The sequence below is a fragment of the Bubalus kerabau genome, chromosome 3 (genome assembly GCF_029407905.1).
Source record: "Bubalus kerabau isolate K-KA32 ecotype Philippines breed swamp buffalo chromosome 3, PCC_UOA_SB_1v2, whole genome shotgun sequence".
Classification (NCBI taxonomy): domain Eukaryota; kingdom Metazoa; phylum Chordata; class Mammalia; order Artiodactyla; family Bovidae; genus Bubalus; species Bubalus kerabau.
Window position 1 is genome coordinate 98,346,246 of NC_073626.1, and position 15,173 is coordinate 98,361,418.

The 15,173-nt window shown below is 35.7% G+C and overlaps 1 protein-coding gene across 9 annotated transcripts in view; it reads right to left on the minus strand.

The window, feature by feature from the left end:
* RIF1 (replication timing regulatory factor 1) overlaps positions 1-15,173 on the minus strand; it is a 58,575-nt gene that overhangs the window by 24,432 nt on the left and 18,970 nt on the right. For 8 of the 9 annotated variants that reach the window (XM_055572608.1, XM_055572609.1, XM_055572611.1 and 5 more), the window contains exons 11-20: positions 14,424-14,541; positions 13,518-13,688; positions 13,230-13,340; positions 12,507-12,569; positions 12,164-12,264; positions 10,662-10,748; positions 8,885-8,958; positions 8,514-8,694; positions 6,799-6,906; positions 6,309-6,458 (exon numbers count right to left, since the gene is read on the minus strand). In XM_055572608.1, the coding sequence (XP_055428583.1) occupies positions 6,309-6,458; positions 6,799-6,906; positions 8,514-8,694; positions 8,885-8,958; positions 10,662-10,748; positions 12,164-12,264; positions 12,507-12,569; positions 13,230-13,340; positions 13,518-13,688; positions 14,424-14,541 (1,164 nt within the window). The remainder of the gene's footprint in view (positions 1-6,308; positions 6,459-6,798; positions 6,907-8,513; positions 8,695-8,884; positions 8,959-10,661; positions 10,749-12,163; positions 12,265-12,506; positions 12,570-13,229; positions 13,341-13,517; positions 13,689-14,423; positions 14,542-15,173) is intronic. The other variant, XM_055572603.1, reaches the window with a different exon arrangement.

A 15,173-nucleotide genomic window follows, 5' to 3' on the forward strand; every position in this document is an offset into this window, starting at 1 on the left:
CCAAAGGACAGACTTTAAAAAGCTAATATGTATATTAAAGACCTAAACGAAAGACCCATTATGAAGGAGATCAACCCTGGGATTTCTTTGGAAGGAATGATGCTAAAGCTGAAACTCCAGTACTTTGGCCACCTCATGTGAAGAGTTGACTCATTGGAAAAGACTGATGCTGGGAGGGATTGGGGGCAGGAGGAGAAGGGGACGACAGAGGATGAGATGGCTGGATGGCATCACCGACTCAATGGACGTGAGTCTGAGTGAACTGCGGGAGTTGGTGATGGACAGGGAGGCCTGGTGTGCTGCGATTCATGGGGTCGCAAAGAGTCGGACACAACGGAGCGACTGAACTGAACTGAACTGAGATGTAAGAGCAGAAACTATAAAACTCATAGAGGAAAACATAGGCAGAACACTGTAAGACAAATAAATCACAGCAAGATCCTCTATGACCCACCTCCCAAAGTAATGGAAATAAAAACAAACAAGTGAGACGTAATTAAACTTAAAAGCTTTTGCACAGCAAAGGAAACTATCAACAAGATGAAAAGACAACACTCAGAATGGGTGAAAACAATAGCAAATGAAACAACTGACAAAGAATTTCCAAAGTATACAACCAGCTCATACAACTCAACACCAGAAAAACCCAATCAAAAAGTGGGGAAAAGACCTAAACAGACATTTCTCCAAAGAAAACATATGGATGGCTAATAAACACATGAAAAGATCCTCAACACTGCTCATTATTAGAGAAATGAAAATCAAAACTACAATGAGGTATCACCTCACATGAGTAAGAATGGCCATCACCAAAAACTCCACAAACAATAAATGCTGGAGAGGGTGGAGTGAAATGGGAAGCTTCTTAAACTGTTGGTGGGAATGTAAATTGATACAGTCACTATGGAAGACAATATGGAGACTCCTTAAAAAACTAGGAATAAAACTATCATTATGACCCAGCAAACCCACTACTAGTCCTATATCTTGAGGAAACCAAAACTAAAAAAGTCACATCTACCCCAATGTTGTGAGAATTGGACCATAAAGCAACTCGAGCGCTGAAGAATTGATGCTTTTGAACTGTGGTGTTGGAGAAGACTCTTGAGAATCCCTTGGACTGCAAGGAGATCCAACCAGTCCATCCTAAAGGAAATCAGGCCTGAATATTCACTGGAAGGACTGGTACTGAAGCTGAAACTCCAATACTTGGCCACCTAATGCAAAGAACTGACTCATCTGAAAAGACCCTGATGCTGGGAAAGATTGAAGGCAGGAGGAGAAGGGGATGACAGAGGATGAGATGGGTGGATGGCATCACCAACTCAATGGACATGAGTTTGAGTGAACGCCAGGAGTTGGTGATGGACAGGGTGCAGTGTGCTGTGGTCCATGGGGTCACAAAGAATCAGACACGACTGAGAGACTGAACTGAACCCCAGTGTTTACTGTAGCACTATTTACATTAGCTAGTACAAAGAAGCAAACTAGATGTCCATAGACAGATGAATGGATAAAGAAGCTGTGATACATACTTCTTCTCACTGCACATGGAACATCCTCCAGGACAGGCCACATCCTGGACCACAAATCAAGCCCTGGTAAATTTCTAAAAAGTGAATAATTTCAAGCATTTTTTTCTGATCACAATGCTGTAAGATTAGACTATCAATTACCAGGAAAAAAATGTAAAAAACACAAACATGGAGGCTAAATAACACACTTAATAAGGATCACTAAGGAAATCAAAACAGGCATAGAAACAAATGATAATGAAAACACAACAATCCCAAACCTATGGGATTCAGTTAAAGTGCTAAGTGGGAAGTTCATAGCAATACAAAGGCTACCTCAGGAAACCAGAGAAACATCAAATCAACAACTTAACTTTACAGTAAAAGCAACTAGAAAAAGAACAACAACAACAACAAAAAACCCAGTTAGTAGAAGGAAAGATATCATAAAATTCAGAGCAGAAATAAATGGGAAAAAAAAAAAAAGGAGACTATAGCAAAGATCAATAAAACTAAATGCTGGTTCTTTGAGAAAATAAAATAGATAAGCCATTAGCCATACTCATCAAGACAAAAAGGAAAAAAATCTCAAATCAATAAAATTAGAAACGAAAATGGAGAAATTACAACACAGAAATACAAAGGAACCTAAGACACTACTATGAGCAACTATATGCCCATAAAATGCACAACATGGAAGAAATGGACAAATTCTTAGAAAAGTATAACCTTCCAAAACTGAACCAGGAACAAATAAAAAATTTAAACAAATCCCAAGCACAGAAATCGAAACCGTATCTTCCAACAAACAAAAGCCCAGGACCAGATGGCTTCACAGGTTAATTCTACCAAAAATTTAGAGAAGAGCTAACACCTATCCTACTCAAACTCTTCCAGAAAATTGCAGAGGAAGGAAAACTCCCAAACTCATTCTATGAGGCCACCATCACCCTGATACCAAACAAAAGATGCCACACAAAAACCAGAAAACTACAGGCTGGTATCACTGATAAACACAGATGCAAAAATCAACAAAATTCGAGCAAACAGAATCCAACAACATATTAAAAGGATCATACATCATGACCAAGCAGGCTTTATTCCAGAGATACAAGGATTCTTCAATATTTGCAAAATCAATGTGATACACCATATTAATAAATTGAAAGATAAAAACCACGTGATTATTTCTATAGATGCAGAGAAAGCCTTTGAAAAAATTCAAACCCATTTATGATAAAAACTCTCTAGAAAACAGGCACAGAAGGAACACACCTCAACATTATAAAAGCCAGATATGACAAACCCACAGCAAGCATTATCCTCAATGGTGAAAAAAAGGAAAGCTTTTACTCTAAAATCAGGAATAAGACAAGGGTGCCCACTCTCACCACTACTATTCAATAGTTTTGGAAGTCCTAGCCACAGCAATCAGAGAAGAAATAAAAGGAATTCAGACTGTAAAAGTAGTAGTAAAACTATTTGCAGATGACATGATCCTCTACATAGAAAACCTTAAAGATGCCACCAGAAAATTACTAGAGCTAATCCACAAATATAGTAAAGTCACAGGATATAAAATTAATACATAGAAATCCCTTGCATCCCTATATGCTTATAATGAAAAATCAGAAAAAGACATTAAGGAAACAACACCACTCACCACTGCAACAAAAAGAATAAAATACTTGGGAATAAATTAACTTAAACAAAAAACCTGTATACAGAAAACTATAAAACACTGATGAAAGAAATCAAAGATGACACAAACAGATGGAGAAATATACCATGTTCTTAGATTGGAAGACTCAATATAGTGAAAATGAATATACTACCCAGAGCAATCTATAGATTAAATTCAATTTTTTTTTAAACAAAAAAATTTCACAATTTATATGGAGACACAAAAGACCCTGAATATCCAAAGCAATCCTCTAGGAAGAAGAATGGAGCTGGAGGAATCAACCTTCCTAACTTCAGACTATACTACAAAGCTACAGTATAGTACTGGCACAAAGACAGAAATACACATCAATGGAACAAAACAGAAAGTCTGGAGATAAACCGATACACCTATGGACACCATACCTTTGACAAAAGTGAAGTCGCTCAGTCATGTCCGACTCTTTGCGACTCCATGGACTGTAGCCTACCAGGCTCTGAGGAGCCTCTCAGTCCATGGGATTTTCCAGGCAAGAGTACTGGAGTGGGTTGTCATTTCCTTCTCCAGGGGATCTTTCCAACCCAGGGATCGAACTTGGGTCTCTCGCACTGCAGGCAGACGCTTTACCGTCTGAGCCACCAGGGAAGCCTTTGACAAAGGAGGCAAAAGTGTACAATGGAGAAAAGACAATCTCTTCAACAAGCGGTGCTGGGAAAACTGATCAACTGCATGTAAAAGAATGACACTAGAACATTTTCTAATACCACACAAAAATAAATTCAAAATGGATTAAAGACCTAAATGTAACACCACAAACTCTAAAACTCTTAGAGGAAAACAAAGGCATAACACTTGATAAGATAAATCACAGCAAGATCTTCTATGACCCACCTCCCAGAGAAACAGAAATAAAAACAAAAATAAACAAATGGGACCTAATTAAACTTAAAAGCTTTTGCAGGAAAACTGTAAGCAAGGTGAAAAGACAGTCCTCAGAATGGGAGAAAATAACAGCATATACAACTGGCAAATAATTAATCTCCAAAATACACAAGCAGCCCAATACCAAAAAAAATGAACCCAATCAGAAAGTGGGCAAAAGACCTAAACAGACATTTTTTCAAAGAAGACATACAGATGGCTAATAAATACATGAAAGATACTCAACATCACTCATTATTAGAGAAATGCAAATCAAAACCACCATGAGACATCACTGCACACAGATCAGACCTGCCATCATCAGAAAGTCTACGAACAATAGATGCTGGAGAGGGTCTGGAGAAGAGGAAACCCTCTTACACTGCTGGTGCAAATGCAAACCGGGACAGCCACTGTGGAGAACAGTGTGGAGACTGCTCAAAAACCTGGGAACAGAACTGCCGCACGATCCAGCAATGCTACTGCTGGGCATATATTCTGAGGAAATCAGAATTGAAAGAGCAACCTAGAGTCCTTTGGCAGATGAATGGATAAGAAAGTTGTGGTATACAGACACAATGGAGTATTACTCAGTTATAAAAAGGAACGCATTTGAGTCTGTTCTAATGAGGACGACGAACCTGGAGCCTATTATACAGAGTGAAGTCAGAAAGAGCAAAAAAACATTCTATATTAACACATATATATGAAATTTAGAAAGACAGTATCGACAATTCTACTTTCATGGCAGCAAAGACAACACAGATGTAAAGAAGAGACTTTTGGACTCAGCAGAAGGCAATGATTGGATGATCTGAGAGAGTAACAATGAAATATATACACTACCATATGCAAAACAGATGACCCATGCGAGTTTGATGTATGAAGCAGGGCACCCAAAGCTGGTGCTCTGGGACAACCTAGAGGGACAGGGTGGGGAGGGAGGTGGGGGCGGGTTCAGGATGGGGGTGCGGGCCACACGTATGGCCAATTAATGTTCATGTATGGCAAAAACCATTGCAATATTATAATTATCTTCCAATTAAAAAAAAAGAAAACTAGGAATAAAACTACCATATGACCCAGGCAATCCCACTACTAGGCATATACCCTGAGGAAACCAAAATCAAAAAGACACATGTAACCCAATGTTCTCATTGCAGCACTATTTACAATAGCTAGGAAACAGAAGCAAACTAGATGTCCATAGACAAATGAATGGATAAAGCTGTGGTACATATATACAATAGAGTACTACTCAGCCATAAAAAGGAACATAATTGAGTCAGTTCTAATGTGGTGGATGAACCCAGAGCCTATTATACAGAGTGAAGTAAGTTAGAAACAGAAAAACAAATATCATACATTAATGCATATACTTGGAATCTAGAAGATGGTACTGATGAAGCTATTTGCAGGGCAGTAATGGAGATGCAGATGTAGAGAACAGATTTATGGACAAGGGTGTGGGGAAGGAGAATGTGGGATGAATGGAGAGAATAACATGAAAACATATATATTGTGCTAAGTCGCTTTACTTGTGTGCAACTCTTTACAACCCTATGAACAGTCTAGGCCCGCCAGGCTCTGTCCATGGGATTTTTCAGGCAAGAATACTGGAGTGGGTTGCCGTGTCCTCCTCCCAGAGATCTTCCTGACCCAGGAATCAAACCACGTTTCTTACATTACATGCACTAGCAGGCAGGTTCTTTACCACTAGCACCACCTGGGAAGCCCAACATATACACTATCATATGTAAATTAGATAGCCAGTGGGAATTTGCTGAATGACTCAGGAAATTCAAGAGGGAAAAGACCTATGTATACCTATGGCTGATTCATGTTGAGTGTGGCAGAAACCAACACTGTATTGTAGAGCAATTATCTTTTAATTAAAAGATTTAAACAAAAAAGCTAACAGGTATGAAAAAAACAAGATATAGGATGTCAAAGTCCTTGTACTGTTCATCTAGAATGGCAAAGGCACACCAGAGTAGTAAAAGCACATCACCATCAAGTGGTCCTGATACATGGACCTTAGAGTCCAATGACACAAAATTGTCTCACAAAGCTGTTACCTGTTTTATACCTTAACTTCATTACTTATAAACTAAAAGCATTAGTTAATGATAGTTCATAAATATTATCTCTATTTACTTGAAAAGAATTTACTTTAAATACAAAAAAGGTCAGTATCAGAATAAACTCACTGAAAGGCCTTCATCTTCCAAACTGGACATTATCTTGGAACAAAGTTCCTCACAGCATAAATTCTCTTCCGCAGTTGCCACCAAAGCTGCACAGCGAGCAAATGCTCTATATAATTCTGACCAAGTTTTAAGTAAGGTCTTCATGGTGACCTAACAATAATAAAAAAAAATTTAGAAAATGTGTATCTATATATCAAATAACTTAATAGAACACATCTTTAACATTTTAAAAACACAGTAACACTTAAGGTGTCAGAAGAGACTAGCACAGGGTAATAAGTCTGCCCACGTTCCCAGAGCTCTAACCGAAGAACTGTAATAATACCACAATACCAGCAATTAACAAAGGTGAAGAGGAACTTCACTCTCTTCACCACTTTCCTTTCTCCTAAGCTGATTATAAGTCATAAGAAAGTCTTATAGAAGTTCATTACAAAGAGTAACATAATATTTAAAAACCGCCAATTCCTCAAGTAAAAATTTGCCTTACCATTGGAATTTTTTGTGCTGGAAAAATATGGTTTATTGGCAAAATCAGTGCACCATAGATAGCACTAAAATTATGTTCTAAGGCATCCCCTTGATTCACTTCATTGGTCTGAAAAAAGAAAATTAATGAAGTTAGACAAATCACCATCTAATTCTAGTCCTAAATAGTGACATCTTACCACATGTAGTAAGAATCATGTTCCCCAATGTCGAGATGTTAAAACAGATGGTGAACTCCTAACCTCTGTAATCTTTGAAATTAGGGTCCTTGCAGATGTAATCATGCAATAAAGAAGTCATGCTGACTTAAGGCACGCTCTAATCCAATAACTGGTGTCCTTATAAAAGAGGAAGTTTAATAGAAGATACTTGGAAGAACGCCATGTGACGATAGGCTGAGATTGGAGTGATGGATTCACAACATCAACAATTGCTGGAAGCTAAGAGAAGCATGGAACACACTCTCTTTTACAGCCCCAGAAGAAACCAAATCTGCCAACATCTTACTATTGAAATTCCGGACCCAAGAGCTTTAAAAAATAAGTTCCTGTTGATTTAAGCCACCAGTTTGTGGTAGTCTCTCAAGCAACCCTGGGAAACAATATACTGTGTTTTAAGTCCTAAAAAAGAATCCCAGAGGTGATTCCACAATCTTTTACTATACGTAGAAGGTAAGACTCAAGCAAGGACTTATAAAAATGGCCTCTGCTGCTGCTGCTAAGTCGCTTCAGTCGTGTTTGACTCTGTGTGACCCCATAGACGGCAGGCCACCAGGCTCCTCCGTCCCTGGAATTCTCCAGGCAAGAACACTGGAGTGGCTTGCCATTTCCTTCTCCAATGCATGAAAGTGAAAAGTGAAAGTGAAGTCACTCAATCGTGTACGACTCTTTGCGACCCCATGGACTGCAGCCCACCAGGCTCCTCCGCCCATGGGATTTTCCAGGCAAGAGTACTGGAGTGGGCTGCCATTGCCTTCTCCAAAAATGGCCTCTAACAGACCTCAAACTGTAGGAAACCATTTAGGAACATAAATCTTGTTCTTCGAAAGGAATATGTTTAATGGAGTGTTGGCTCAAGTAGCTAAAATAAGGACTACTGTATAATCACATAATTCTTCAGAGTCCTCACTCCATTTGTAAGTAATAACAGACTATTTCACAAAGAATAATTCCATTAAAGATTGATAAAGCTGCTAATGAACTATTAACAGTGACAGAACTTGAGCTCCATACCTTGCCAATATTATCACTTTTTTAAGTATTTAAATGTAAAGGTCAGTCAACTCAAGAATTAGAGGTTTAGGAACTACTATATGGCTTTGAGGTGTTCACCAACATGATTTGCCATAAAAATCTAAGAATATATAGTTTAGTCAAGACATTCATATTATTCCCCACAGCACAAATGCAAGAATCCAAGATATAAACAGGGAAATCCATATCTATCATGTGAGCCTTCTGGCTTTCTAATCATAAGAGAAAATGGACTATTTAGTCCCCATTAAGTTACACTTTTTTGAATAAGGCAGAAACACAACGAAAAGAAATCAAGTAATTTAAAGAACAGAAAATGAACCAATCCCACAGATAAAATATGTAATATCTACCATTCAAATACAAATTTCTATTCATATACTCATGTACTATATAACAAAGAAAGAAAAAAAAGGCAAGGTACTAAACTTGAGAGAAAACATGCAGCTGACTTATATCATACCTGATTAATCAATTCTGTTAATGGGGTGACTATAATACTCCACATTCTCCAAAGATGCTCCTTGTTGGCCAACTGCTTTGCATTTTGATTGACAACATTTAAGACAGAGTCACTGAAAGCTAGTGGTGAAGTTGGACCAGAAAGAACACAGCCCACAAGTGTTTCCAGGTTGAGAAAAAACCTGATGGAAAAAAAATTTTGAACTATGCATTAACTGTTCTTTTTGTAAAAATAAATTACATTATAGCAAAGTTACCCCAAAAATGAATCTCAACTTTTTTAATTTTTAAAAAAATTTATAATAGTCGAACTCAAAAGAATATCATTCAACAAACTTTCCAAAATAAACAAAATAGTTTGTTTAAAATTACCTTTCGTCTTCCACACCACATTCCAATAGATTATTATTGAAAATTAACTGAATTAAGAACAAAGCAGGGGTTCCCTGAAGAAAGATGGGAGATGGCAATCAATCTTCTTGTTACCAACAGTACACTCTTCTTGTTACACTTGTTTTCTACAATTATTTGAAATATGACCCTTTTAAGTTTGAGGAATTTTGAAATTACTTAGGATACAACAAAAATGATAGCAAATGTACTTCCATAAACTACACACAAAAATCAAGTTCTTTATTTTAATTATAGCTGTTCCATCTAGTCAAGCAATTGAAGAATATTAAAAGATTCCAGATATAAACACTGACTTAAAACTTGCTGGATCAACAATACCTACCATCCAGCAGATATTAAATATATTTCACTATAACTAAGCCAGTGTTACAAAGCTTCCAAAACTTGTAACAGTAATAACCAAAACTACATTTACATAAAAGCGAAGAGAAACCTTTTATTCTAGAACCCTTTAATCCAGGAAAATAGTTCCATTAATATGCCATTATTTAATGCCTCACAAGCACACTTCATTGTATTGTGCTTTGCAGATACGGCATATTTTACATATTGAAGGTTTGTGGCAACCTTGTTTTAAACAAGTCTACTGGAACCCTTTTTCTAAATAGTATTTGTTTACTTTGTCACATTTTGGGTAATTTTCACGATTTTTCAAACTTAGTATATGTCCTGACTGCTCAATGGACCAGCTATTATTTTGTCTCCTTCCCTCTCCTCTGGCCTCCGCATTCCCTGAGACACAATATTAAATTTAGACTAATTAACAACGCTCAAGTGGCCTCTAAACATTGAAGTGAAAGGAGCTGCACATCTCTCACTTTCAACCAAAAGCTAGAAATGATTAAACTTAATAGTGAAGGCATGCTTAAAGTCAAGACCAGGGGAAGTAACTACAGATGTGGTAGAAATAGCAAAGAACTAGAATTAGGAGTGGAGCCTGAAAACATGATTGAATTGTCGCAATTTTAAGATAAAATATAAACAGATGTGGAATTGCTCCTTATGGATGACGAAAGAAAATGGTTTCTTAAGACGGAATCTACTCCTCGTGAAGATGTTGTGAAGACTGTTGAAATGACAACCAGATAAACTTAACTGATAAAGCAGCATCAATATTTGACAGAACTAGCTCCAATTCTGAAAGAAGTTCTACTGTGGGTAAAACACTATCCAACAGCATTATATGCTACAGAGAAATCATTTATGAAAGAATCAATCACAGAAAACATCACTGTTGTCTTAAGAAATTGCCATGGCCACCCCAACCTTTTCAGCAACCATCATTCTGATCAGTCAGCAGCCATCAATACAGAGGCGAGACCCCCAAGCAGTAAAAGATTATGACTCAGTGAAGGCTCAAATGATTAAGCAACAATTTTAGCAATGAAGTACTTTTAAATTAAGGTATGTACATTGTTTTTTTAAGCCATAATGCTATTTACTTACACTCAGTAGACTATAATATAGTGTAAACATAACTTTTACATACCCTAGGTAACCAAAAATTTCATGTGACTTGCTTTATTCTGATATTCACTTTCTTAGCAGTGGTTTGGAACTGAACTTGTAATTATTTCTGAGCCACACCTATACTTTGTCTATGATTTTTTTCCTTTAATATAATCAGTATATTGAAATTCAATTCTTTTCGAACTTTGCAATCTAAGTGTCTCTAACTTAAAAAAACATGGATTTTTGGCTAATTTAATCATATCATTACATCTAAGATACTTGCATTAAGAATATCCATATTAGCAACCTGATATGCTGGAGAACCTAATACTTTCTGAGGAAGTCCTTTAATTGTAATTTCCATGAGAACCTAAGAAAGACAAAAGGTTTTACTGTACATTAGTCATTAGTATTCACTATAGTTGTAACAATTTATTATAAGTAATGTTCAGTCATTAATGTAAACACATTCTTATTAGCTTAAAACATTCAAGTACAGAAATACAAAAAATAAAATAAAAAGGTCCTTCCTTATTTCCAGGAATAATCAATGCTGTCAGTCTGGAGTTTTTTTTAGACCTAATTTTCCATATAAAGTACATAGAGAACATAACTTCCTGAGCTGGCTGTCATGTATCTATTCTTTTATGACATTATTGATATTATACTATGAGATACTTTGAACTTTCTTCACCTGACTGAAACAGTTTTCAGTCTACAGACATATTAACTGATAAATGAATATGCATAGCTTATTCAAATTTTTTAAAAACTAATGGCCCTAGAGGCTATTTTTTATACTACAAAAAGAAATTCTGCAATCAATTACATACTCACTAGTGCCAGAAGCCAATATTCAAAGGACTTCTAACTAAAAGCTGGATCTAAGACACATCTCTCAAATGTGACAGAGCCTATCAAACTGCCATCCAAATGTATTAATACGCAAGTATTAACCTGAAGTATATAACAGTGACATGACAAAAATTAGTGAAAATGGTTTCATATACTCTCATTTTCAACAGAAACTAATGATAATTATGCATTCATAGACACATTTATTTTGTTCCAGCCCACCGTGCTCTGCATTTATCAACTCATTTAATTATAAACTACTACGACATCTCTTCTTTATAGAGAGGCAAGGGAATAGATCAAGTATCCAAGTTCACTCAGTCAATAGTTAGGCTGAGGTTCAACCTCATACTAGAGCCTGGCTATAACCACTATCCTCTACTGTCACAGCAGATATCACTGTCATGCACATAAAGGAAACAGACTCAAAGTTTATGTAAGGGTATGATTTGTTCCATCTGCAGATTATTTTGCGAAACTCATTATTACAAAAAGTATTCCCAATTTGCTTTCTTTTCTCTATTATATCGGTCACAGTTAAAATGCAAAAGCTCTACAAGATTATTACTAGGTATTTTTTCAAATGTACAAAGTAACAATTAGTGGAGCCCAGCAATCTTGTTACAAAATTAGTGTTCATCTGAGTTTCTTCAGTTCAAGTTTCACACTTATCTCATTTTCTCTGTACAGCCTATGCTTTTTCTCATCATATTGGAAGATGTGATGAGAGTTGCCATTGTCTTCATTTACTTTATTAAGGTTTCAAATGACTGCAAAACCAATGGGACAGCATTTATTTCAGTGCTAAATTGCTGATAAATACTTGATATAAAATGTCTTCCCAAATCTTGATCTGTGCTAGTACCTTCAAAATAAAATTCAATTTCAGAGTATGGTTTTAAAATTCCAGCATACAGGTATTGTACTTACCAGTGTTTTCAATACAGGAAATACTTCTGAATTCACTATGCTTTCCAAAGATTTTAATAAGAGAGTCAAAACTTCAGAACCTGGTCTCTCTTTTTTGTTACCTATCCAAAAGCACAAGAAGGGTTATAGTTCTAAAGATGTATCTTTAGGAGTGAAAATACAGTAAATTCAGGAGTAAAAATATATACTCAGAGAGCTATTAAAAAGTAATTTTTAAAAAATAATTTGATTAAATAGAAGTCTAGAAGATACAATACTTTAAGTGATTTCAAAATAAATTTTATATATGAAAGCCAAAAAATTCACTGGCTGCTATAAAAGTCTTAATCATTACAGTGCTTACCTGATTCAATAACTGACTTCACCAAGCTAATTAACTCCTTCCAAATAGCATTAATAACTACATCTGCCAAACAAAATAAAAGGTACTTTAGAATGAAGTATATATAACTACAAAGGCTCCCCCTTTTATGCTTATACTACTGAAATAAACTGAGAAATACTTTGAAATACAATTCTCCTTGTAATAGTCAACCTTTTAATTCAGTTTATAATATACTATCACCTCATTTCTGTTTAGAGAAATATATTTTCAAATGGACTAACACTCTGGGTAATTTTCTTCTATCAACCATATTTTCTGTTATTGAACACTTTTTATTTTTGATACAAGGAAAAAACAAGATTCAGAAGGATATCCGAAAGCCACTAGAAAAAAATCTTCCAGCAAGTTAAATAGCAAACTATCTTATTTTTGAAATGTGTCATTATTTGATAGGCTTTAGAACACAGGAGGTTTAGGTATAGATACTAAAATCACAAAGCCCAGGTTTGAATCATAGCTCTATCACTTACTACGTAACCAGGCACAAGTTACTTACTTCTCTGTACAACACAATCCCTTATCTGCAAAATGGGCTAATACAGAATAAGGTTACTATTAGGATTAAACCAATTATATATAAACCTCTTGTAGAACAATCTAGAAGCAAGTGGCACCATATAAATATTTATTTTATTTTTAAACACAAGTTTAAGCAATAAAAATCTTCTCTTAAATATTCACCAGAAGCATCTTTTCCAACTGCAACAAAGCTATCATGAACAGCAGTGATAAGTGTATTTGAGTGTTTGGAGAAAAAAGAAGAGCTGCTGATTAATGGATGTTCAAGTGGTTCTAAAAGAGAAAAAAAAAAAGTTATTCAAAACCAAAGCTTTATGAAATAAATTTCCCAATATAAAATGTTAGGTGGTCTGCTATGTTTTCTATTAAAAGACATAAAATTTCTTCACCCCAATTACAGTGTTCAGAATTGTTTTAATAATTGAAATTATTTTTAAAAAAATTAAATACCTAGGCTCAGTATAAGTTTGTTTTGCTTAGCAAAACTCACGACTTCTGGACCCAACAAAAAATGAAGCAACATTTCAAGCCTCAAAAGTTGTATAGAGGGGATTGTGGCCATTCCAAAATTTGAATTCAAGTTCATCCGAGGGGTTACAGGAGTTCCATATGGAGAAGCACCTTCAAAAAACAAAACAGCTAAGTTATGCATGATTAGTTACTCAAATGTATTTTACTTCATTTCAATGCAATGTACCTTTAAGACTAAATAATGTGTTTCTCAAATAAAAGTTGAAGAGTTTTTGTTTAAAGCTCATAACAGAGTTCCTAATACTAATCTTACTAAGGACTTCCCCAGTGGTCCAACTGATTAGACTCTGCACCCCAGCAGAGTGCAGGTTCGATCCCTGGTCGAGGAAGTCACAACCCCAAAACAAAATTAAACATACCAGGTTAAGAAGAACAAGATTAGAGTCCTACACACACAGAAGATGAGTGTCATACACCATTTAAATGAAAATAAATCTCAGGCATTTACCTATACCCTTAAAATATTAACATGCAGGCATTTCTAAAAATATTGACTCAGAATAGACCTGCTACTTTTAATAATAACTCTTAAGATTCTAAAAACAAACCTAAGGATCTAATGCACTTCACATAATGTCATGGAAAAAAGTTGTCTTATCCAACTATAATAATGCAATGACAGCAGTAGACAGTAATTGGATTTTTCACCACCTGAGTCACCAGGGAAGTCCTAATTCATACAGAAAACAAAACAATTTTGTGATATGGGAGCCAAAATTATGTGATTAATTTTATGTAAATTATATGGAACAAAAACTTGATTCAAAGTCTTTTAAAAAAAATACAGGGAGAAAAAAACAAAAAACAAGTAGTTCTACCTCTTACCTTTGTGTATTGGGGTCATAGGGCTTAAACCTGGAGTAGTAGCTACACGAGATGAATTCCCTTGAGGTGAAGCATTAGAATCAATGCTTATTGTGCTTTGAATCAGAGGCACACAAACCTATTGGAATTAAGTAAAAAAGAGACAGGGAACTGTATCTGTAAACTGCATAAATGTCATTTTTAAAAAAGTCTTACAAAATACAGTTAAATTTCCTTAAGAAGCAGTATCAATTGTCTTAGTATGTTGAAATTTTATCAGCCTTGATACACAAGGTAGAAACTGAAATCTGGAAAAGTGAAAAATCATATTACAATCATATTTGCCCTAAATATATATTATTTATAAATTTCAGTACTACATTCCAGATGGAAAATTATACACGTAAAGAGCTTTTACAAATAACATATACATGAGTTTTAATGTTACTGGCAGATAGACCATTTTAAGCTTTTTTAAAAAACACCTTAAAAAATACGAACTAAGACAACTTCAAGCTCATTTCTAAGATTATTCCAAGACCTGTCAAATCTAGCCAGTAAGCAGATTATGCCAAGGAATGGATGGGACAATTGGGTAAGATTAGCCTACAAGGAGGGCATCCCAAGTGGTGCAGTGGTAAAGAATCCTCCTGGCAATGAAGGAGAAGCAAGAGATGGGGGTTCAATCCCTTGGTCAGGAAGATCCCCTGGAAAAGGAAATGGCAACCCATGGAAAGAGCCTGGTGGGTTACAGTCCATGGGGTCAAAGAG